This window comes from Hylobates moloch, unplaced genomic scaffold, assembly GCF_009828535.3.
Source record: "Hylobates moloch isolate HMO894 unplaced genomic scaffold, HMol_V3 SCAFFOLD_14, whole genome shotgun sequence".
NCBI classification, from domain to species: Eukaryota; Metazoa; Chordata; class Mammalia; order Primates; family Hylobatidae; genus Hylobates; species Hylobates moloch.
Window position 1 is genome coordinate 60742299 of NW_026652289.1, and position 25113 is coordinate 60767411.

General features: G+C 41.4%; 1 protein-coding gene and 2 pseudogenes across 1 annotated transcript in view; 1 reads left to right on the forward strand and 2 right to left on the reverse strand.

Moving 5' to 3' along the window:
* Nucleotides 1-20016, reverse strand: part of PIAS1 (protein inhibitor of activated STAT 1) — a 228363-nt gene extending 208347 nt beyond the window's left edge. The window contains exon 1 of the mRNA XM_058427857.1: nt 19935-20016. Within this exon, the coding sequence (XP_058283840.1) occupies nt 19935-20003 (69 nt within the window). The 5' untranslated portion in view covers nt 20004-20016. The remainder of the gene's footprint in view (nt 1-19934) is intronic.
* LOC116482340 (ubiquitin-ribosomal protein eS31 fusion protein-like) lies at nt 2006-3145 on the reverse strand (annotated as a pseudogene).
* Nucleotides 13953-14757, forward strand: LOC131381220 (small ribosomal subunit protein uS8-like; annotated as a pseudogene).
* Nucleotides 20017-25113: the final 5097 nt, after the last annotated feature.

Genomic DNA, 25113 nt, shown 5'->3' on the forward strand with positions numbered 1-25113 from the left:
TTTGGGGGCAGGCTTGAAGGGGATTTATAGTGAGCCTACCTTCTCCCCTGGACAGTGCTGGAGACACATGGCCAAATTTTTGCTCTCTGAGCCTTCTCACCCTAGCTGTCCACACTCCGACTGAGAGTTCTTACAACTCCCAGATTGGGTACAATGCAATTAATTTTCAATCAGAGTTCCTTAACTGAAATTATGTTCCAGTTCTGCTTCCCAAGAATAATATCCAAAGCACTGTGAGTGGAATCCTGGGTCTGCTCAACCCTTTGGTTACCTGACAAGGGTTGCTTCAGAGTAGCTCATGGCATCCATCATGTGGGGGTTTTTCTAGCTGGGCTCTCAGAACATCCTGGCTGGCCACCCCCTGCTCCCTGGCAACACACACACACACACACCCTACTCAGATCTATTCTCTGCTCTTCTCTGCCCTACTCCATGCCGCAAAGTCTGACCTCTGTGGATGCACCTCCTGGCCTCCCTTGACAGCTCATTTCTGGTTAGGTATGGCCAGGGGGGACATTAACAGGAGACTGGGGACAGAAAGAGAGTGAGATCAAATCTTTTTCTCCCTCTCCGTCTCCCTGATGTCATCATGCCTGTCTTTGGCAGTATTTGCCACCCTCCATATCTACAGCTCCTCTTGGGTGGTTCCTTTCTTCCTGGTGCAGCTCATACTCGTCTCCAGTAACACTATTTACTCTCCTTGTCTCTTCAGATTTAAGGGTAATAACAGCTTCCCTCCCCCCGTCCCTCAGATGCTAGTCTCTGAGTGCCCTAACATCCACTGTTGGTGCCCTATTCTCTGCTCATGTGTCTGTAAGTATCTTTTTCTTTCAAGTGTCTTCATTTGATCCATCTGGGGTGCATTCTGCTTCTTGCCATGACCTGACTGTCATAGAGGGTATCCTTAATCTCCAAGTCTTTGTAGGCACCCATAATAGCTCCCCTTATCTTCACAAGAAAGGCTTTATGTTTCTCATGTGACAACATGTGTTAGGGTAAGAACGAAAGCAATTGACATTGACAGCTTTAGAAACCTTGGGTGAGTACAGTATGAAGTGTTTCAAGAAATGTCTCAGCAGGGCAACGGCACATAAAAAAGGAGGCAATTATGACCATCAGTGACCTTCTCAATCACAAACCAGGAGGGGTGAGTCTGTCCTGCCTTTAATCCCATCATATTTTACTTTATGAGAAAATAGAAATATCAGGCTTAGAATTAAATTGCTTATCAAATTTTAACCTTCAATCATAGACATTAAAGTTATTAATTATTAAAATTTAAATCATGCATTAAGGTACTTTAAACATTTTACACAATTTAAATTTTACAAAAAGAACATTGGTTGAAATCAACAGAGGTGAATTTCTGTGGGCTTCCCCTTCCTTTTTTGTTTGGCAAAACAATTTTTATTATCCTTCTTACTAAAGGGTCTAAGATTCCATGGTCCCATTGAGAGTCACTCTGCCCGTCAATGTATCAAAGGCACAGCCTTTCTTCAATTTATTTGACCAACTAATGCTGTTGCATAGCTATTATGGAACCTACTAAAGGGGGGAAATTCATCCCACACCTTGGGGGTTCACATCCCCAAAGCCCCCTCTAGCACCCCAAAGATGTCATCTTTCTTTTCCCCCTCAGCACTCAGAATTTAAACCATGCAATTTGGCGTCTGACTACACGTATTTTGTTCTCTAATTTCTTCATGGGTGTTATTTCTTATATTTTCAATGAAATTATAAATTATTCTGGGATAGGCATACCGTCAAATGTCATTGTGTGCCCTTCACCATCCAGGACAAGGGCAGTTTCATAGATATTACATATCTATTCAGCAAACATTTATTGAATACCTACTGTGTGCCAGACACAATGCTAGGCACTGGTCATATAAAGATGATTCAGATAAAATCCAGATCTTCACAGAACTCAGAATCTGGAGAGGACAATAGTTTTTATTTATTTTGTTTTATCCTTAGTTCATGTCTTTTATTAACTCATACACAATTACTTGTCTTCTGGTTTGTTGAAGCAATAAGTCAGACAACATTTCCCACAATAATGTCTGTCAAAGTGACTGGCCTTAAAAATGTCACCACCACATTTGTCTGAAGGGGACTCCCTACAAAGACAGCTAATTTTGCCATTCTCATCCACCTTATGGTATTTCAGGACAGCCAGCTTAACCTTCTTTCTCTTTGGTCTCCATGGGAGTTGCGTAAGACTTTTTTTTTTTTTTTTTGAGAGGAAGTCTTGCTCAGTCGCCCAGGCTGGAGTGCAGTGGCCCACGATGTCAGCTCACTGCAAGCTCCACCTCCCAGGTTCATGCCATTCTCCTGCCTCAGCCTCCCAAACAGCTAGGACTACAGGCACCCACCACCACGCCTGGCTAATTGGTTGTATTTTTAGTAGAGACGGGGTTTCACCGTGTTAGCCAAGATGGTCTCAATCTCCTGACCTCATGATCCGCCCGCCTCGGCCTCCCAACGTGCTGGGATTACAGGCTTGAGCCACCACGCCCGGCCAACAAGACTTCATTTTCTTAACACCATTGTGAAATCTCAACACAAGGTGGAGAGTGGACTCCTTGCAAACGTGGTAGACGGACAAAGCATGTTAATCTCTGATATGGTTTAGCTGTGACCCCACCCAAATCTCATCTTGAACTGTAGTCTCAATAATTCCCATGTGTCATAGTAGGGACCCAGTGGGAGGTAACTGAATCACGGGGGTGGTTAACTCCATGCCGTTCTCATGATAGTGAACTCTCACGAGATCTGATGGTTTTTTAAGGGGCTTTTCCCACCCTTTGCTCTGCATTTCTTGCTGCGCCATGTGAAGAAGGACGTATTTGCTTCCCCTTCTGCCATGATTGTAAGTTTCCTGAGGCCTGCCTAGTCCTGTGGAACTGTGAGTCAGTTAAACCTCTTTCATTTATAAATTACCCAGTCTCAGGTACGTCCTCACAGCAGCATGAGAATGGATAAATACAGTCTCCCAGTTGCTTGCCAGCAAAGATCAGCAAAGGCTGATCAGGAGAAATTCCTTCTTTCTCCTAATCTTGACCTTTGCATGTTTCATCATATCTAAGGGTTCAACCTCAAGAGTGATGGTCTTCTCTGTAAAACTTTTTATGAAAATCTGCATTTCAGTGATTGTTCCATGGCAGATGGCAACTCAAAAAGCAGGATAATGGTTTTGTTTTGAGATAGGGTCTCGCTCTGTCACCCAGGCTGGAGTGCAGTGGTGTGATCACTGATCACTAAGGCCCCTACCTCCCGGGCTCAAGTGATACTCCCACCTCAGCCTCCAGAGCAGCTGGGACCACAGGCATGCACCACCACACCTGGTTTATTTTTAAATGTTTTGTAAAGATGGGGATCTTGCTACGTTGCCCAGGCTGGCCTCAAACTCCTAGGCTCAAGCAGTCCTCCCGCCTTGGCCTTCCAAAACGCTGGGATTACAAGGCCTAAGCTACCTCCCCCAGCTAACAATACTTTTAAATAGAAAACAACAGTGCATACTGAGAAGTGCTCAAATGATGTTATGATCATGAATACAAGGGAGAGCAAAGAAAGAATGAATTTGATTGAGATGTTAAAGAATGAATTTGATTGAGATGTTGACAAATGAGAAGGCTTTTCCAAGAAAGGCAGTGATTAAGGGCACTCCAGTGATGGGGAATTGTAGACAAAAAGGACTGTGTGTCTGCAGAATAGCAAGCAGTTGAGTATTTGGACATAGGGGCTTGGAGGGGTGGAGAGGGCATGACAATGGGAGAGGAGGTGCTGCAGAGGCCTTTTGTGGCCTCCTGGCACTGAAGTCCTAAGATGTGGGCCTGCATCCAAGTTTGCCTTTTCCCTATGTGCCCTTGGGCACATCAACCTTTGGAAGCTACCATGTCCTTATCTCTAAAACAGGGACAATAATGCCTATTTCTTACTGCTGTCACTAGGATTGAAAAAGATAATTAATGGAAAAGCACCACGTTAATATCTTGCCATCCCACTTGCTGGCTAGGGGATATTAGGCAAGATGCTAAATCATTCTGAGCCTCAGTTTCTTCATGGGACAATAATAATGATACCTACATAAAATTCTTTTAGCGTTTCATGGCAAGCTTTGCCCCACAGTATAATTGTAATGCATTCTTCTTTCTGATGAGAAGCATTATGGAAGAAATCGCATTTTTCTTTCTCCCTCCCTGGCTGCCAGGACTTTCAGAAGCAGGCTTGATGCCCAGTCCCAGAAAGCATGGTGCCTCTTCTGTAAGTATGTCTGCAACCTCCTCTTCCTGAACTGCATTCTTTTTTTTTTTTTTTTTTTTTTTTTTGAGACAGAGTCTCACTCTGTCTCCCAGGCTGGAATTGGAGTGCAGTGGTGCGATCTTGGCTCACTGCAAGCTCCGCCTCCCAGGTTCACGCCATTCTCCCACCTCAGCCTCCCAAGTAGCTGGGACCACAGGCACCCGCCCCCACGTCTGGCTAATTTTGTTTTTGTATTTTTAGTAGAGACAGGGTTTCACCATGTTAGCCAGTATGGTCTCAATCTCCTGACCTCGTGATCCGCCCACCTCGGCCTCCCAAAGTGCTGGGATTACAGGCGTGAGCCACTGTGCCCGGCTGCATTCTCTATTTTATTACTCTTTCTTTAAGTTTATCCTTCATTGCAAAGTTTTGATTCTTGATTCTCTTCTTCAAGCAACCTGCTTCTTTTCCATGCAAATATATAATCTTAGGAGATAGAAGTCCTAATTCCTGCAAAGTGTTCTTGTAAATTAAAGCAGTGTATTAGTCCATTCTTGTGCTGCTATAAAGGGATACCTGAAATTGGGTAATTTATAAAGAAAAGAGGTTTAATTGACTCATGGTTCCACAGGCTGTACAGAAAGCATGGCTGGGGAGGCCTCAGGAAACTTACAATGATGAGGGAAGGTGAAGGAGAAGCAGGCACGTCTTACATGGCTGGAGCAGGAGGAAGAAAAAGATGGCAGAGGTGCTACACACTTTTAAACAACCAGATCTTGGCCAGGCATGGTGGCTCATGCCTCTAATTGCAGCACTTTGGGAGACCAAGGTGGGCGGATCACTTGAGGCCAAGAGTTCGAAACCAACCTGGCCAACATGGCAAGACCCCTTCTCTTCTGAAAACACAAAAATTAGCTGGGTGGGGTGGTGCACACCTGTAATCCAGCTACTTGGGAGGCTGAGGCATGAGAATCACTTGAACCTGGGAGGTGGATGTTGCAGTGAGCCACAATCATGCCACTGCACTCCAGCCTGGGCAACAGAGTGAGACCCTGTGTCAAATAAACAAACAAAAAAACAGATCTTCTCACTCACTGACTATCACAAGAACAGCACCAAACGGGAAACCCACCCCCATGATCCAATCACACCTCCTACCAGGCCCCACCTCCAACATTGGGGATTATAATTTGGCATGAGATTTAGGTGGGGACACAGACTCAAACCATATCAAGCACCTTTATTTAATCAAGCTCTTCTTGCTAGAAATGATTTCCAATCCTCACATTTAGACAGGAGAGAGACAGAGAGAGAGAGGGAACTGGGGAAATAAAAACACATACCCATACAAGTATCAAGACTCAAAATTAGTGCAGCATTAAATACCACTTGGGCCTTTTAACTTATTCACTATTTAATTTTTAATCATAAAATAATATGTGTATCCTCGTTAAAAAAAATTGAATATTGATAAAACTAAAGTTTTTTTGGAGCCCCTAACCTCAGTTTCCTCCCCACCTCCCCAAAGGAGACCATTATTATTAGTTAGGTGTGGAAACTTCTCTGTCCTTTCTTATGCATTTACATTTTTTTCCATAGAAAATGAACTCATCTTTATATTTTGACAGTTAATCTTCTGGGCTGTGCCTGAGGGTTGCCTTTCATTCATGATTACTTTTTAAGACAGGCCACATGCATATAAGTGTATGTAAATAAAATAACTTATGAAATCGAAAAGGAGAAAGGTTTCACATGAAATATATCTTTATGGAAGCTCCATAGCCTTCTAGAAAACAGAGAGCACATGTCAGCCCTGGTATCTCCCAGCTACTTTCTCTTTTCTGAATACTGAGCCTTCAGGGGCTGCCAGGGCAGTTGACACACACTCTGTGCTATAAGGGTGAATGTGTAAGAAAGAAAGCCCGTTGCATTTGAGGTCACCCCCAAGTCCCATTCTACAGATGGGTAGACCAAAGCCTAGAGGGGAGGCAATGAACTTTCAAGGTCACACAGCTGAGTAGAGGCCGAGCTGGGGTAGAAACCTGGCACCTTCCTGATTCCCAGCCCTGTGCCCATTCTACACTCACATGCCCAGTTCCTGCTTTCATTTTGGGAACTTGTCCATGGACCAACCTCTGTGCAGTCATCGAGGGGTGTTCATTTAACATTTAGTCCCATTTGGTACACACAAGGCACACATTGCAGATGATGTGGGAAAACTGTGAAATTGAAGGACACTGTATAGACGTGTTCATTCTCTCCTTTATCAGGTTTACAGTTTGCCTTTTCTATGCCAGGAACTGAGGTATGTTACACGGTGATACAGAGCTGCATCAGATCAGGTCCTGCTCTCTAGGAGTTTACAACTAATTGAGGACACAAGTCAAGTACAGCAACAGCCACAATGCCAAGTTTAAAGTGCCAAGTCCCACTGGAGATGTGGAGCGTGCAGAAAGAGACAGCATTGCATCTAAGAGTGGGGGATCAGAGAAGGCTTCCTGGAGGAGGTGGCATCTGAGCAGCCCTTGAAGGATGATTAGGTTAGATGAGAGGTAATAAGATAAGGGAATTCCAGGCACAGCAAGGGGCTGAGCAAGAAAAGCAAGGAGGGTTTCAGAGAAAAAGTGGAGCTCAGGTTGGTAGGTAAGGTGAGAATGCTTGTAAAGGTGCTGGAGCCAGGCTTAGCCCCCTTGCATTGCAATCATGAGGCATGTGTCTTCTTGCCTTCACTAGATTATATGCCCCAGAGGAAAGACAGCTGGCTTTATAGCTGTAAATCTTCTTGACGCCTGGAAACATCGTGCATATATTATATTATCATGGATTATTTATAATTCCATGAAAATTATAATATATATGAGAATGTACACATTAGATGTATATCTATATACAATATATTAGCTATGCATATAGAATATAAGGGAGAGAGATGGGAGGAGGAAAAGAGGGGAGTAGGTAAACAAGCAGGCAAAGAAATTACCTCCTTCTGTCACCTACTCTTTATCCTTCCCTGGGGATATTGTGTTTTCTCATTCTAGGAGTCTAAATAAATTGTCAATTCAATTTTGTCCTGTAATATGGATATGTCACAACTGATTTGACTGCATGTTCTAGTGTGATAATCACCATGTATTACTTCTTAGAAGTTACAAACAGCTTTGCTGTTCCCACCCCTGAGAGGAATATGTGACTGTCACAAATCCCCTCAGGAACAAGGAGCAGACACTTACAAAATCCACTACTTTAAGAGAAAAAAAATCATCCCCTCTAGGGATAAAGGAAATGCCAATTAAAACAACATAAAATATAATTTCCATTTTCCTCCTCAAATTAGCAAAACTTTTAAATGAAATGAATGAGAATATGCCTGAACGATTGAGTTATTCCAATTCACATTAATCAAGTATGTATTAAGGATTTTTTGTTGTTGTTGAGACGAAGTCTCACTCTGTCACCCAGGCTTGAATGCAGTGGTGTGATGGCAGCTCACTGCAGCCTCAACCTCCTGGTCTCAACCAGTCCTCCTACCTCAGCCTCCTGAGTAGCTGGGACCACAGGCATACACCACCAAACCTGGCTAGCTTTTGTATTTTTTGTGGAGATGAGGTGTCATCATGTTGCCCAGGCCTGTCTCGAATTCCTGGGCTCAAGCAATCCTCCCTCCTTGGCCTCCCAATATGTTAGGATTACAGGTGTGAGCCACCACACCTGGCCCAAGAATCTTAAAATATTCATACCCCTAGACAGTAGTTAACATTTCTATGGATTTATTCATAGAATGAATGTAGACAAAGTATTAAATATGAGTGTTCATTTCAGGATTACTTGTCATAGAGACAAATAAGAAATAATAGAAATGGCAAAATGAAGGTCATAATTAAGCAATTTATAATGTACCCAGCCAGTGGAGTCTTAGGCAGGCCTTACAATGGATGTTTATGGAAGAGTTTTTAATGGCATAAAAATATGTACGTGTGTGTACGTGCTCTGTTTATCCCTGAATATTTTAATATGTTTTTTCTAAAAATAGAGACTTTTTGAACCTGAACATAATCAAAATCAGGAAATTAATGATGATATGACACCATATCACCATTACTTAATCCACAGACATAAACTCATCATTGTCCTAATAATATGCTTTATAGTGAAAGGAAAAAAATTTTCTTCTAATCCAGGATACAATAGCTGTAGTGAACCACCTCAAAAGGAGGAGCAACACTAAGATGTCCCATGTCCAGAGGTGATGGAAGAAAGTTGGAACAAAAGATACTCCAGGGAAATTGACAAGGGAATTAATTGGGGACCTGTAGCAGGAGCAGCCAGGCCTATCAACCTTGGATTTCTCCACCTACCCTGCATGTAGGAGTTTAGGGGACAAGGACTTGGATTAATGAGAAGGGGTCATGTATTCAGTGGCTGTCAAAATCTGGGAGGAATGAGAAACATACAAGCCTAAAAGACCAGCTGCTGAGCTTCCCACCTAGCAGCAGGTCCTGCCTATCAACATTGTATGGAGCACAAGCTCAGCAGCTGTTTTGCTCTTCTCTATACACAGGCAGCTCAACCAAAGGCAGCTGTCAGCCTAACAAGACATTGCAACTTCAAAAATGCACACAGTCAAGGATTACCAAATGCATGAGGAGTGCAATACTATAAAAAAGAGATCACAGATCCAACAGACAAATGCACACCTGAAGAAAGAAAGTTAACAGGGAAAACCAGAACTAGACTTAAAAATAACTGTGATTATAAATCCTCAGAGAGATAAGAAAGTATTTTATTCATGATACAGGAATAGCTGGTTGTAAACAAGAAACAGAAATTTTTTGTTTGTTTGTTTTGTTTTTTTGAGATGGAGTCTTGCTCTGTCGCCCAGGCTGGAGTGCAGTGGCATGATCTCGGCTCATTGCAAGCTCCGCCTCCCAGGTTCACGCCATTCTCCTGCCTCAGCCTCTCGAGTAGCTGGGACTACAGGCGTCCGCCACCATGACCGGCTAATTTTTTGCATTTTTAGTAGAGACGGGGTTTCACCGTGTTAGCCAGGATGGTCTTGATCTCCTGAACTTGTGATCCACCCGCCTCAGCCTCCCAAAGTGCTGGGATTACAGGCGTGAGCCACCGCGCCTGGCCAAGAAACAGAAATTTTGTAATAAAAGATATAATTATTGAAATAAAAAATGCATGGGCCAGTAGCAGAATGAACACAGTTAAAGGGTGAATCAGGGAACTGGAGGATGAGGTATGGAAATTCTCTCAGAATGCAACACGAAGTAAGAGAGATGGATTTTAAAAAGAAATAAAAGGTAAAGATATAGGGAATAGATTCAATATTCATCTAATAAGAGTTCTAGAATTACAGGCCAGAGATAACAGGGAGAAAGTATCATTTAAAGAAATAATAACTAGAGATTTTCCAGTATTTTTTAACAAGTAGGTTCTCAGATTGAAAGGTTTCACTAGGTACCAATAAAATAATTTTTTAACCCACATCTGGACTCATCATAGTGAAACTGTACAATATCAAAGATAAAGAAAAAATTCTAAATGCTCAGAGAAAAAAAAATTAGATGTACCCACTAGAAAAGAATGATATCAGACATTTTTAGCAACAAAAATTCAATACCTTCAAAATGCTAAAGTAAGGGATATTTCAGTTTATTATTTTATAGCAAAATTATATTTAAATGTGAGGATGAAATAGAGGTATTTTCAAACACAAAAATACTCAGAAAATTTACTCACTCCTTCCCTTCCAGATCCTTTTTGGGAAAAAAGAAAAGCAATTAGATGTTGTACTCTAGTTAAAAAACCCAAGAGGAAACAGTGGCATGCAAAAACCAAAGGTGAATTTCTTTTATTGAGGCAAGGTCTCTCTCTGTTGCCCAGACTAGAGTATAGTGGCACAAACATGGCTCACTGCAACCTTGAACTCCTGGGCTCAAGCAATCCTGGGTGTAGCTGGGAGCCTTTCAAGTAATTGGGACCACAGGTGTGCACCACCATGCCCAGCTATTTTTTATTTTTTGTTGAGACAGGGTCTCACCATGTTGTCCAGGCTGGTCTTGAACTCCCTAACTCAAGCAATCATCCTGACTCAGCCTCCCAAAGTGCTGGGATTATAGGCATGAGCCACCACACCCAGATGTGAATTTCTTAAAATGATTGAATAAATCTTATTTTTATCTAAATAACTTCCTGAAAAGTTATAACAACCTGGAACTAAAATTTGAGGTTAGCATACTGAGTGTGCATAGGAACATTCCACAAAAAGTGGAGGTAATGAAATAAAGCTTCCTGTTAATATTTTTGCCTTGTTTGGGTGATGGTAAAAAATAATTATGGGAGGCCATTGTTTTGAACAAAGCTCCTGCCCTAGGCCTCAACAGACCGGGCTAAAAACCAAAATGGAGTCACCCATGCTAAAGTTCCATCTCACCAAACAGAAAGTAAGTTGTTATCTGACCTTCTGAGAAATCAGGATGAAACCAACCCAACAGTCCCATAGATTTTTTTTGATAAACATAGAAATGGACACTTCTGGTCTTAAAGTTCGAAACTTACATTTGTTTTATCTGAGTTCCTTCCTCAGGAAAGAAACCCCTGGCTTCTCAAGAAGCATCAAATAAATGAAACTCAAGAGATCATAGTATTCAGACAATGAGATGATAGGTCCCTCATTCATCATAATTGTGTCCTTACCCCAAGTTCCTGTTTTCCCACTTGTAGTTACATTTCTTCCCTGTTATACAAACCCCTAATTTTAGTCAATCAGGGAGATGGATTGGAGACTGATCTCCTTTCTCCTCAGCTGAAGCACTCAATTAAATCCTTCTTTCTTGGCAACACTGTTGCCTCAGTGATTGGCTTTCTGTGCTGTGAGCAGCAGGACCTAGACCAAACCCCTGGTGTTTTGGTAACAAGAGGAGAGAGATAACAGACAATTCCCCAAATAGGCCAGTTACAATCAGCATGATAATGAAGTTCCCTCCGCTTTAATCCCTACCAAAAAAGTAACCTGATGTTAACCAATCAGTTATCTTTCCATTATTCTTTCTCTTTGTCCCTGCCTTACAAAAAAAGTAACTTTGAAATTACCAGTCCACTTTTCATTCTTTGTTTCTGCTTTCTTCAGATCTTCTCTGCCTATAAAAACCAACCTCTTCTGCTCAGCTCATCGGAATACTTATTCTATTTTGTGGAATAAAGTGTTGCCTGATTCTAGAAATGCGAATAAAGCCAATTAAGATGTTTAAACTAAATTTGTTGTAATTTTGTCTTTTGACAGTGAAGACATAGATACCAATTAGTTCTTTAAAATATACTTGCATATGTGCATTAAAAATGAATGTTAATAAGCACATGAAAAGAATTCAACATTAGTCATTAGGGAATGCAAATAAAAACCACAATGAGGCACCTCACTACACCCACCAGGCTTGCTATAATAAAAAAGATAGACAATAAAAAGTATTGGCAAGGATGTGGAAAAATTGGAACCCTCATACATTGCTGATGGAATTGTAAAATAGTACAGCCACTTTGGAAAACTATTTGGCAGTTCCTCAAAATGTTAAACATAGAGTTACTATATAATCCAGCAATTCTACTCCTGGTACATACCCAAGAAAAGTGAAAACATATGTTCACACAAAAATCTGTATACAAATGTTCATAGCAGCACTATTCATAATAGCTAAAAATTGGAAACAACTAAAATGTCCATCGACTGATAGATGGATATACAAAATGTGGTATACTCATACAATGGAATATTATTCAACAATAAAAAGGAATGAGGTACTGATACATGCTATAACAAGTAAACCTTGGGAATATTATAAGCAAAAGAAGTCAAACACAACAGGCCATATATTGTATGATCCTATTTATTTACTTATTACAGAGACAGTGTCTCACTATGTTGCCAAGGCTGGAGTGCAGTGGCTATTCACAGGCATGATCATCACACTCTACAGCCTGGAAATTCTGGGGCTCCAAGGATCTGCCTGCCTCAGCTGGGACTACCAGTACACACTACCATGCCCAGCTCTGTATGATTCTATTTATATGAAATGTCCAGAAGGGCCAAATCCATAGAGACAGAAAATACGTTAATGATTGCCAGGTCCTGGAGGGAAGGGAAAATGAGGACTGACTGCTAATGGCTGCAGGGGTGATGAAAATGTCCTGAAATTAGATAGTGGTAATGATTGGACAACTCTGTAAATATATGAAAAATGCCCAATATGTACTTAATTTTTAAATGTTATTTATTTTTTTGAGACAGGGTTTCACTCTGTTATCCAGGTTGGAGTGCAGTGGCTCAATTGAGGCTCATTGCAACCTCTGCCTTACAGGCTCAAGCAATCCTCCCACCTCGGCCTCCCAAGTAGCTGGGACTACAGGTGCACACAACCACACCTAGCTAATTTTTTTGTATTTTTGGTAGAGACGGGGTTTCTCCATGTTGCTGGGTCTCAAACTCCTGGGCTCAAGTGATCTGCCCATCTCGGCCTCTTAAAGTGCTGGGATTACAGGTGTAAGCCATTGTGCCTGGCCATCATTAGATACTTTAAAAGGGTGAATTTTATGGTATGTAAATTGTATCTTAATAAATCTTTTTTTTTTTTTTTTTGAGATGGAGTCTCACTCGGTTGCCCAGGCTGGAGTGCAGTGGCGCCATCTCAACTCACTGCAACCTCCACCTCCCAGGTTCAAGTGATTCTCCTGCCTCAGCCTCCTGAGTAGCTGAGATTACAGGCACGCGCCACCACGCCTGGCTAATTTTTGTATTTTTAGTAGAGACGGGGTTTCACCATGTTGGTCAGGCTGGCCTCGAACTCCTGACCTTGTGATCTGCCTGCCTCGGCCTCCCAAAGTGCTGGGATTACAGGTGTGAGCCACCGCACCCAGCCCAACCTGTTGTTTTTTTAAAAAAAGAATGTTACAATTGAATATTATTCAGCAAAAAAAATGAAGAACTGACACATGCTACAACATGAAGAAACCTTGAAGACATTATGCTAAGTGAAATAAGCCAGTCATGAAAGGCTAAATATTGTATGATTCCATCTATATGTGGTAGTCAAATTCATAGAGACAAAAAGTAAAATGGCAGTTAGGAGGGCAGTGGGGGGAGAATGGGGAATTAGCGTTCAATGGGTACAGAGTTTCAGTTGGGGAAGATGAAAATGTTCTGGAAATGGATGGTAGTAATGGTTGTGCAACAATGCATATGTATTTAATGCCACTGAACTTTACACTTCAAAATGGTTAAGATCATCAGTCATTGGCACCATCCTGCAATCTAAGGCTCAGGTTCAGTGCTCTTCGAGGACACTGGGCCCCACTGGGCAGGAATCCTGGCCTTGCAGGGTCCTAGACAGGCATAGAGGAGAGACATGTCCAGACACCCCATGGTCCACATTCTGGGGACCCGGGTCCATGAAGTGCAGGCTGCAGCACTGGTGAGAGCCGGAACTTTCAACCGCCCAGAGAGGTGGTAGCCCAGGCTCACATTGCAGTGCCTGGCTCCTCTTAGCAACTAAGGCAGTGCCTTGGCCTGGGACAGGCAGCGCCTTGGCCTTGGCCTGGGGCAGGCAGCATTGGGGATTTGTGGCCAGGTGGGCGGTGTAGCTTCTCATTGCTGGGGCTTTACTGGGAGCTTGGGAGGGTGAGGCTACCCAGCAGCCATAACGGTGAACATGAATGTCCTGGCTGATGCTCTCAAGAGCATCAACAATGCTGAGAAGAGGGGCAAATGCCAGGTTCTTATTAGGCCATTCTCCAAAGTCATCATCCAGTTTCTAACTGTGATGATGAAGCATGGCTACATTAGTGATTTGAAACCATTGATGATCACAGAGCTGAGAAAATGGTGAACCTCACAGGCAGGTTAAACAAGTGTGGAGTGATCAGCCCCAGATTTGATGTGTGTTGGTCAGTTTCACATTGCTATAAAGAAATACTTGAGGCTGGGTAATGTATAAAAAAAAGAGATTTATTTTGGCTCACAGTTCTGCAAGCTGTACAAGAAACATAGCACCAGCATCTGCTTCTGGTGAAGGCCTCAGGAAGCTTCCACTCGTGGCACAAGGTGAAGCGGGAGCAGGCACATCACATGGCAAGAGTGGAAGCAAGGGATGGAGGGAGGGGGCCACACTCCTTTAAACAACCTGATCTTGATGAACTCTCAGAGCCAGAACTTACTCATCATGGCAAGGAGGGCACCAAGCCATTCTTAAGTCATCTGCCCCCATGACTCAAACACCTCCCACTGGGCCCCACCTTCAACATTGAGGATCACATTTCAACATGAGATTTGGAGGGGGACACACATCCAAACCATATCAATGTCCAACTCAAAGATCTAGAAAAATGGCAGAATAACCTGCTTTCATCCCACCAGTTTCAATTCATTGTACTAACAACCTCAGCTGGCATCATGGACCATAAAAAAAAGCAAGGCAAGAACACACAGGAGGGAAAATCCTGGGATTCTTTTTCTAGGGGTGTAATATATACCTACAAATAAAATGTCTCAATGGACCCTGGTGCTTCCAAAACATGAATAAATAAAATGGTTAAAACCTGGCAAATATCAGCAAAAATAATTTTCATACTGATAAAAGGAATACTTTTCCAAAAAATTATAACACGAGTTTACATATCTAACAACATAGCTTTGAAATATACAACAAGAGTTTATGGATTACTAAGAGTAATTTATAATTTGTATACATCTGGAATCACATAGCTGTGTGTGTCTGTGTGTGTCTGTGTGTTTATTTTTTTTTTTTTGAGATGGAGCCTCACTCTGTCACCCAGGCTGGAGTAAACTGGTGCAATCTCGGCTCACTGCAACCTCCGCCTCCCAGGTTCAAGCGATTATCCTGCCTCAGCCTCCTGAGTAGCTGGGATTACAGGCAAGCACCACCATGCCCGAATAATTTTTGTATTTTTAGTAGAGATGGGGTTTCACCACGTTGGCCAGGCTGGTCTTGAACTCCTGACCTGAGGTGATCCACCCACCTCGGCCTCCCAAAGTGCTGGGATTACAAGTGTGAGCCACCGTGCCCGGCCTTTTTTTTTTAGACAGGCTCTTGCTCTGTCACCCACAGGCTGGAGTACAGCGGCATGATCGTAGCTCACTATAACCTTGAACTCCTGGGCTCAAGGGGTCCTCCTGCCTTAGCCTCCCAAGTAGATGGGACTATAAGCACAGACTACTGCACCTGACTAATTTTTTTAGTTTTTGTAAAGATGGGGTCTCACTTTGTTACCCAGTCTAGTCTCAAACTCCTGGGTTCAAGTGATCCTCTCATCTCTGCCTCCCAAAATGCTGAGATTACAGGCATGAGCCACTGTGCCCAGCCTAGACCTATATTTATATTGAGAGACTCACACACATTCATCAGACACTGACAAATCAAGAAGACAAAAAAGCATAAAAGTATAGAGTATCTGAAGAGCAAAACAGTATTAGTTTAAGTCACACTAGCAACTGTAGCAAATAAACCTTAACTAAGGGTAGCTGAACACTTAGACAACCGAGGTTAATTTCTTTTTCACATGAAGTTCAATGTTCGGTTGGGGCACGGAGGAAGGGTCTCTGCCAGGAATTCAAGCTGATAGAAACTCTGCCACCTTCAACATGTAGTTGCTAAGGTCCCTCGGTGTGTTGAGATCTTGGCATTCATAGTGACAGACAGAAAGGAGAATCACACGTGAGCTGGGCCTGGAAGTGGCACACATAATTTCTGCTCATGCTCCATTGGCCAAAACTCAGTACAAGACCACATCTAATTGCAAAAAGTCCAGGAAATGTAGCCTAGTTGTGTGCCCAGGAGGAAGGGGAACAAGTTTGTTCATCAATTAGCTAGTCTTTAACACAGCAATGAACAGACGACCTGTGAATGTAATGGATATAAGTAGAACTTTGAATAGAAAATGTACATTCTTCACAAATACAAGTGGAACATTTATAAAAATTGATTAAGTATTGACTAAGTATTTAACTGCACAGTAAGTTCCAAAAAATTTTTTTAAGTGATATAGCTGGGCACAGTCCCAGCTACTTAGGAGGAGGAGGTGGGATGATTGCTTGAGCCCAGGAGTTTGAGTCCAGCCTTAGCAACATAGCAAGACCCCATCTCAAAAAATAAGTAAGTAAAGTGAAATAGTATAAAACATTTAATGATAAAATTTTATGTCAACAACAACAGGAAGATGGCTAGAAACTTGTATACACCGAGAAGTTTTAAAACACAGGTCTAAATAATTAATAGGTTGACAAAAAACTACAATAAAATTAGAATTAACTGAAGTACTACTTTCAGATGACGTTAAAGTAGTCTTCAGGGAAATACATAAACTTACTTGCACTTATTATAAAGCAAGAAAGACTAATGATGAATTAACTTAGCTTTTGCATTGGTTCCCTAGGGCTGCCATAACAAATTACCACACACTGTGTGCTTTAACACAATAGACATATATTGTCTAATAGTTTTGGAGGCTAGAACTGAAATCAAAGTGCTGGTGACACCATGTTCTCACTGAAGGAGGCGGCTTCCTAACCTCTTACTGTCTTTTGATGATTGCCAGCAATCCTTGGCTTATAGACACATCACTCCAGTCTCTGCTTCAGTCATCACATGGCATTCTCCCTGTGTGTCTGTCTCAGGGTCCAAATTTCTCTTTTCTTATAAGAACACCAGTCATATTGGATTTAGGGCCCACCTTAATCCAGTATGTTGCGTTTGGCCATGGAGGTATTGGAGTTTTCTGTTACAGCACTGAGCCTACTAACAAGGTACATCATTAGATGTATTCTCACTAATGTCAAGAGCAAGATTAGAATACCCACTATTCCCCTTCTTCATCATACCCAACTTCATGTAATACGATTACCTCCAAAATAGAGATATAAATATTAGAAGGGAAGAAGACAAAGCAAAGCATTAATTATATACAGATGAGATTTGGTTGCCTTATCTAGAAGACCTAAAAGAACCAATGAACAAACTGTTAGAATTAATAGTACCAATGTACCAAAATTAATTGCCTTTCTACCTACAAGTATAAGCTATAAGAAAATGTCATTGGAAAAAAACAATAGTAACAAAGACTATAAAGTCTTTAGGAAAAATTTTAGTAAAAGATAAGATCTTTATGAAGGTGATTTTAAACTTGACTAAAACACATTTTAAAAGACTCAATAAATCAACATGTCAAATTCTTGGATAGAAAGACGCTATATTCTAGATACATTTCTAAAAATCTAGGTATGAATTTGATGCAATAACAATCAAATTACTCAAAAGACTTTTCACAGACCTTCGTAAATGAATTCATATGGAAGAATAAATGTACAGGAAGAACCAAGGCAATGAAACAGAAAAAGTGGGTAACTTGCCCATCAGCTGTTAAGATACATTATAAATCAATAGTCAAAACAGTGTAGTATTTGCATAAAAATAGAAAAGAAGATAAATGGATAAATGGAAAAGAGTAAAGGGTCAGGAAATAGATCTGTGTTTATATGGGGATTTGGTATACAATAGAGTTGGTATTCAAAATCAGTGGAAAAAAGACTATTCAATAATTGGTATTAAAGCAATTAATGACCCATATGCAAAGCAACAAAATTAGATTCTTATCACATACATACACCAAAATAAATCCAGATGGAGTCAATGTTTTAATGTTTAAAAAAAGATAAGTAAATAGATACTTAAAATTATTAGTGAAAAATGTAGATCAAATCTTTTTGAACAAAAAACAAAAATCTATAAAGGAAAATACATAAATTTTGCTATATTAAGTATTTAAAATTCTGCATGTCAAAAGACATTGCAAACGAGATTAAAAAATAATCAGCAGACTGAGGAAAATGTTTGTGATAGATATAGAAAAAAAGATAGTGGCCTAAATGTATAAAGCAACTCTATAAACTAATGTTTTAAATAGCCAGTAAACAATATGCTTAATCATACTAATAATCAGGAAAATCATACAAAAATAAATTAGTTTCACTCAGTAGATTCTAAAAAATGTAAGTTTTTTTTAAAAAGTGAAGTTTTATAATCAAGCAAAGCAGTGTTATAAGCTAACAAGGATGCTCATTATACACAGTAGCTTTAGAGGGCAGTTTGGCAGTGTGGATTAAAAGTAAATAAATGCATATTCAGCAATTCTACTTCTGTGCATCTACCACCAGAGAAACATTAGCCCCTGTGCAGAGTAACATGCAAAGGTTATTCATTGTAGAATTTATCACAGTAGCAAAAAATTGGAACCAATGTATATGCTCATCAAGAACAAAATGGGTAGATACAAAGTGGCTTATACATAAGATCGAATAACATAGGTGTCAAATGAGCAAAAAAGAAAAAAGCAAATTGCAGAGAAAACATTATACCATTGTGTAAAACACATATACAATATTATATATATATATTTATTATTACACTCTACATTTCCTGTGGGTCTACATATATGAAATGGGTATAAATAAAAGTGAGTGTAAATAAGTGGGAAAAAAATTAAATGGTCTGGAAAATTATACATCAAAGAATCCAGGGCTGTGGGTGGTGATCAGACAGATCTTTAGTTTTAATATTCTAAGTTAAATATTAATTATTAAATAATTAAATGAAATTATTAAAAATTACAACATAATTAAAAATACAATTTACGCTGTACAAGAAAAAAATTATAGAAAAAAGACTGAAAGGAAATGTACAACAATATATAACAATGGTTGCCTCTGGGTGATGTGTTTATGGGTGATTTTCCTTTCTGCTTTTTTTTCCTTTCATTTTCTGTACTTTACACATTTTCTGAAATGGCCATGTGTTACTTTATAATTAGCCATGAAAAATGAAAAAGAAAAATAAAGCGCGTTTAAAAAACCCACTGTCAAATTCAGCCTTTAAAGAGCAGTGTGCTTACTTCCCTTCCCCCAAAGAGGCCCTGACATTTAGAAACAATATAAAACACTCTGAAGCACCATTTAATCCTATTACTCTTCTGGACCTCTTACAAACCGGGGGATGATCCCTTTGACTCTTTAAAATAAATCTCCCAAGGTCACGGGGTTCGTCAGTAACAGAGGGGGACGAAACTCTCAGGCCAGGGCTCCTCCCCTGCGCCATCTGGCACCTCAGAATTTCAGCAAAGATTTATTGCTTGAGCTAGCCAAAAAGCCAAATGCTCAAATTCATCTTCTTTCTAAGAGAATATTACTCCACTTAGGACCACTCTACTAACTTGCCACTGCCTCCTTTCTGGGCCTCAGTTTCCTCGTCTGTAAAATAAGGGGACTGTGTTGTCTCAGCAGGCCTGGAAATTCCAGGTTCCTAAAACATCCTGTGTGCCTGCCTGTTCACTTCCCAGCTACTTCAAGGGATCCGCTTCTTCATGCTTGCTCTATGGTGATCACTGGGAGACCGTTTCCAACCCTGGTTCTGCAGCGAATTTATGTCCTGGGTGTCCCTGGGCAATGCAGTGCCTGTCTGGAGACCTCAGTTTTCCCATCTCTACAAGGAGGGTTTGGGCCCAGACCAGAGTTTTTCCACAATCTAGGAAGGTGAAGTGGGGTGACTTAACTCCCTATAGGTCTGTTTTGCAAACTGAGGTTCTTGGTAAGGTTTACTTTGAAACGAGAATCTTTAGCTACAAACCTGCTTGAAAACCACTGGGCAAGGAGACTTCACAAGCTCTTTTCCAGGACTGACATTCTGTTTCTCCATGAGCAGCAGAACACTAGGTACCAGGGTAAAATAATGAAGATAACTCCCTTGGCTTGGGGCTTCCGTCCTACTCCCTCTTGGGTGCTGAGCTGTTCGGTATTAAAATCTGAAATGCTGGGACCAGCTCAGCCCCCACTTCTCCCTCCCGCTCCCCGTCACCTAGGCAACCGGGCGGGGCCTGGACGCGCGGTTCCTCCCTTCCCTTTCTCCCCACTCCAACGCCAGGCTGCATTCCCACCCTCTGCCTCCGCCTCTGCCCACAGCTTCTCTGCGTCTGGAGTCGCGAGTTCCACCAGTAGGGCTGCGTTTTGTGAACATGGAAACCAGATTTCAAGCGCGGGGGGGGGGGGGGGGGGGCGGGCTCCAACGCCCGAAAATGATCCTGGTTTGCATGCTAGATTTGCCTGGCTTCTTGGCGGACGTGTTGCAGCCAAAGGGTCTGACCTTGCCAGGGCAACGTATGCAGAGCTTTGGAGGCCTGAGACGGGCTTGTTGGTGCTCAGGGGGCCAGGAACAGGCAGGATGCTCTAATACCAGAGCATCCTAGAATGCCCGGGCAAACAGCCATGAGAGGGGGACAGCGGGTGGTCCGAGGTGGGGGCTGGAAGCACGCATCAGAGTGGTTCTCTGCTCCACGTGGGGAGTCAGGATCAAAGGGCGTTATCTCTGTGACCCTGTGGCCAGGGCTGGGGGCCAGGGTCTGCGTGGGAGTCCACGCTGGGGGCAAATGAACAGGAAGAGATCAGGGAGTTGGAAGGGATAGACAGGGGCTTTGTAGAGGCAACTGGCTGAAATTTGTACCTGCAAATTACACTGAAAAATTGGGGTTCAATTTAAGGAGTGAGTTGGAGCTCTGAAGGGAAAAAGTGCTCAGCCTGTCCCAAGCTCAGCCATAAAAGGCAGCAGGACCCTGGGCAAGTCCTAGCCACGTAGTTTCTTCAACAATTAAATGGCAGGGAGACGGTATATGGACTAGGGCAAGCATCAAATATTAACAGCAATTAGAACTAATAGAAGGATTCAGCAAAGTTGCAGAATGCAAGATCAACACGCAAAAATCAGCTGTATTTCTGTACATGTAAGGCAATGGACAATCCAAAAAGGAAAATTAAGAAAACAATTTCGTGTATAATATTACCAAAAAAAAAATTTTTTTAAAGATATATACTGGAAATTTCTGCTTAATTTTTCTGTAAACCTAAAACTGCCCTCCCAAAATAAGGTCTGTTACTTTGTGGGGGGGTGGAAAATAGAACATGCCAGGCACCTTGGCACATGCTTGTAATCCCAGCACTTTGGGAGGCCGAGGCAGGCGGATGGCTTGAACCCAGGAATTTGAAACCAGCCTGGCCAACATGGTGAAACTCTGTCTCTACAAAAAAATATAAAAATTAGCCAGGCGTGCTGGGGCATGCCAGTGCTCCCAGCTACTCGGGAGGCTGAGGTGGGAGGGTCACCTGAACCTGGGAGGTGGAGGTTGCAGTGATCCCAGAAGGTGCCATTGCACTCTAGCCTGGGTGACAGAATGAGACCCTGTCTCAAGCAAATGAGACCCTGTCTCAAAAAAAACTTTAAACAATTTTAAAAAATAAAATACTTAACAATATATTTAACCAAGATGTGAGACTAATACAATGAAAACATTGTTAAAATAAAGAAGATCTAAATAAATGGAAAAACATCCTGAGTTTGTGGATTTGAAGACTTAATATTAAAATGGCAATACTACAGATTCAATGCAATCTACAGATTCAATGCAATCTCTATCAAAATCCCAAAGGCCTTTTTGCAGAAATAGACAAGATGATCCTAAAATTCATACGGAATTGTAAGGGACAATGAATAGCCAAAACAATCATGAAAAAGAACTAAATTGGAGGACTTAGCCTTCCTGATTTCAAAACTTTGTACAAAGCTACAGTAATCATCATGTACATGTACTGGCATAAGGATAGACATACAGATAAATGAGATAGAATTAAGAGTCTAGAAATAAATTCATACATCCATGGTCAACTGATTTTCAAAGGCTACTATGACCATTCAATGGGAAAGAAGAGCCTCTTCAACAAATTATGATGGGAAAACTGGATATCTACACGCAAAAGAATGAAGTTGGAACCCTACTTTGCACCATATACAAAAACTAATGCAAAATGGATAAAAGACCTAAATATAAGAGCTAAAACCATAAAACTCTTACATGAACACATAAAGGTAAACGTCCATGACCTCGGATTTGGCATTGGTTTAAGAAATGACAGAAAAAACACAAGCAACAACAACAAAAAAATTAGAGGCTGGGCATGATGGCTCACATCTGTAATCCCAGCACTTTGGGAAGCTGAGGTGGATCACTTGAGATCAGCAGTTCAAGACCAGCCTGGCCAACATGGCAAAACCTTGTCTCTACTAACAATACAAAAATTAGCTGGGGTGGTGGCACGTGCCTGTAGACCCAGCTACTCAGGAGACTGAGGTGGGAAAATCACGTGAACCCAGAATGCAGAGGTTGCAGTGAGCCAGAGTTGTGCCATTGCACTTCAGCCTGGGCAACAGAGCAAGACTCTGTCTCAAAAAAAAAAAAAAAAGAAAAGAAAAGAAAAGGAAAAGGAAAAAAAAGAAAAAATTAGATAAATTGGATTTCATCAAAATCAAAAACATCACAAGATGCTTTTAAAAGAGTGAAATGACAATGCACAGAATGGAAGATAATATTTGCAAATCATATATCAGATAAGGACTTGTATCCAGAATATATGAAAAGCTCCTACAACCCAACAACAAAAAGACAACCAATTTTTAAATGGGCAATGGACTTGAATAGACGTTTCTCTAAAGAAGTTATACAATAGCCAAAAAGCACGTAAAAGATGCTTAGTATCATTGTCATTAGGGAAATTCAAATAAAAAACACAATAAGACACTATTTTCGCACCCACTAGAATGGTTATAATTTTTTTATAAAGGAAAATAACAAGTGTTGTTGAAGATGTGGAGCAGTTAGAACCCTCATATGTTGCTGGTGGAAATGTAAAATGGTGCATCCACTGTAGAAAGCAATTTGGCACTTCTTCAATAACTTAAGCAAGAATTGCCCTGTGATCCAGCCATTCCTCTCCTGGGTATATAACTGGAAGAATTAGCCACACCTGGTGGCTCATGCCTATAATCCCGCACTTTGGGAAGCTGAGGAGGGCAGATCGCCTGAACCCAGGAGTACAAGACCAGCGTGGTGAAACAAGACCAACATGGTGAAACCCCTTTCTGCAAAAAATACAAAAATAAGCCAGGCATAGTGGTTTATGCCTATAGTCCCACCTACTCGGGGGGCTGAGGCAGGAGGATTACTTGAGCCCAGGAGGCTGAGGTTGCAGTGAGCCAAGATTGTGCCATTGCACTCCAGCCTGGGTGATGGATTGAGACCCTGTCTCAATAAAAAATAAATAAATAGAAATAATATAACTGAAAGAATTGAAACAGGTGCTCAAGCAAAAATGCATCCACAAATGCTCTTAGCAAGCAGCATTATTCACAACAGCCAAAAGGTGGAAACAATTCAATTGTCCATCAACTGATAAACAGATAAACAAATGGGTACTCAAACAATGGAATATTATTCAGCCATAACAAAGAATGAAGTACAGATACATGCTACAACATTGAAAACATTATTCTAAGTGAGGCTGGGTGTGGTGTCGTGCACCTGTAATCCCAGCTACTAGGGAAGCTGAGGCATGAGCATTGCCTGAACTGGGGAGGTAGTGGTTGTGGTGAGCCAAGATCGTGCCACTGTACTCCAGCCTCCTGGGTAACAGAGTGAGACTCTGTCTCAAAAAAAAAAAAAAAAAGAAAAAAGAAGAAAAAGAAAAAGAAAACATTATACTAAGTGAAAGAACAAGTCATAAAAGGCCACACTTTGTATGATTCTGTTTATGTGAAATGTCCAGAAGAGGCAATTTTACAGACACAGAAAGTAAATTAGTGGTTTCCAGAACTGAGGAGAAAAGGTAATGGGGAATCACTGCCTAGTGGGTATGGGATTTCCTGTAGGAGAGATGAAAATGTGCCGGAACTAGTTAGTGGTGAATATTGTACAATACTGTGAATGCGCTCAATGTCATTCATGGTAAATTTTACATTATATGTATCTTACCACTCTAAAGAAACATTTAATCAATTATTTCCCAAAAGACTAATTCCTTAAAATTTTCTCTCACCTCCCCCAAAGTAAATAAACTTGTTTTAACAGCAAGACTATTTTGTTCAAGTATAAGCTTATGCGGAAACTCAATCTCTGAAACAGATAAAAGTGGAAGTCTTGGAGCAGAGAGATCCCTGTGTCCCTTTCACCCTGTATGAAAGTCCCTAAGTAGCTGGAAGTTTCTGGAGTGTCTTCCAGCCCTGACCTTCTGGGTTTGAGGGCTTAGTAAGTGGGTGTTGAACAAATGCTCTGCTGGACTGATCTAATGAAATGATCACCTGGTTTGGTGACCACACTGGAGCTCCAGCTCTAGTCCAAGTCCTCTGTGGAATTCTGGCCACAGCTTGCTGAGCTCGGCACTGGATGTTATCCTTGGAAAAGATGGCAAAGTGAGCCAGTCATGGAAGGTCTGAGAAGGTCTGCTATAGGGAGGAGGTACATGTGATGCGGAAGAGGTGGGGGCTCTGGAGCCAGTCTGCCTGGCTTTGATACCTGGATCCATACTTAGTAACTATTTTCTGGATGTTAAATGCTCGAACTGTCCATACATCAGGGATTAATAATACTACATATGGCATGGTGGTATTGTGAGGATTAAATATGTTAATTGGTGTAAAGTGCTTAGAACAATGCTTGGCACATAGAAAGCTCTCAATAGCTAATCTTGGCTGGGCAGGGTGGCTCAAGCCTGTAATCCCAGAAATTTGGGAGGCTGAGGTGGGTGGATTGCTTGAGCCTGGGAGTTCCAGACCAGCCTGGGCAAATGATGAGACCCCCGTCTCTACAAAAATTACAAAAATTATTCAGGTGTATTGGTGCATGCCTGCAGTCCTACCTATTCGGGAAGCTGAAATGGGAGGATCGCTTCAGTCCAGAGGTTGAGGCTGCAGTGAAGCTGTGATTGTG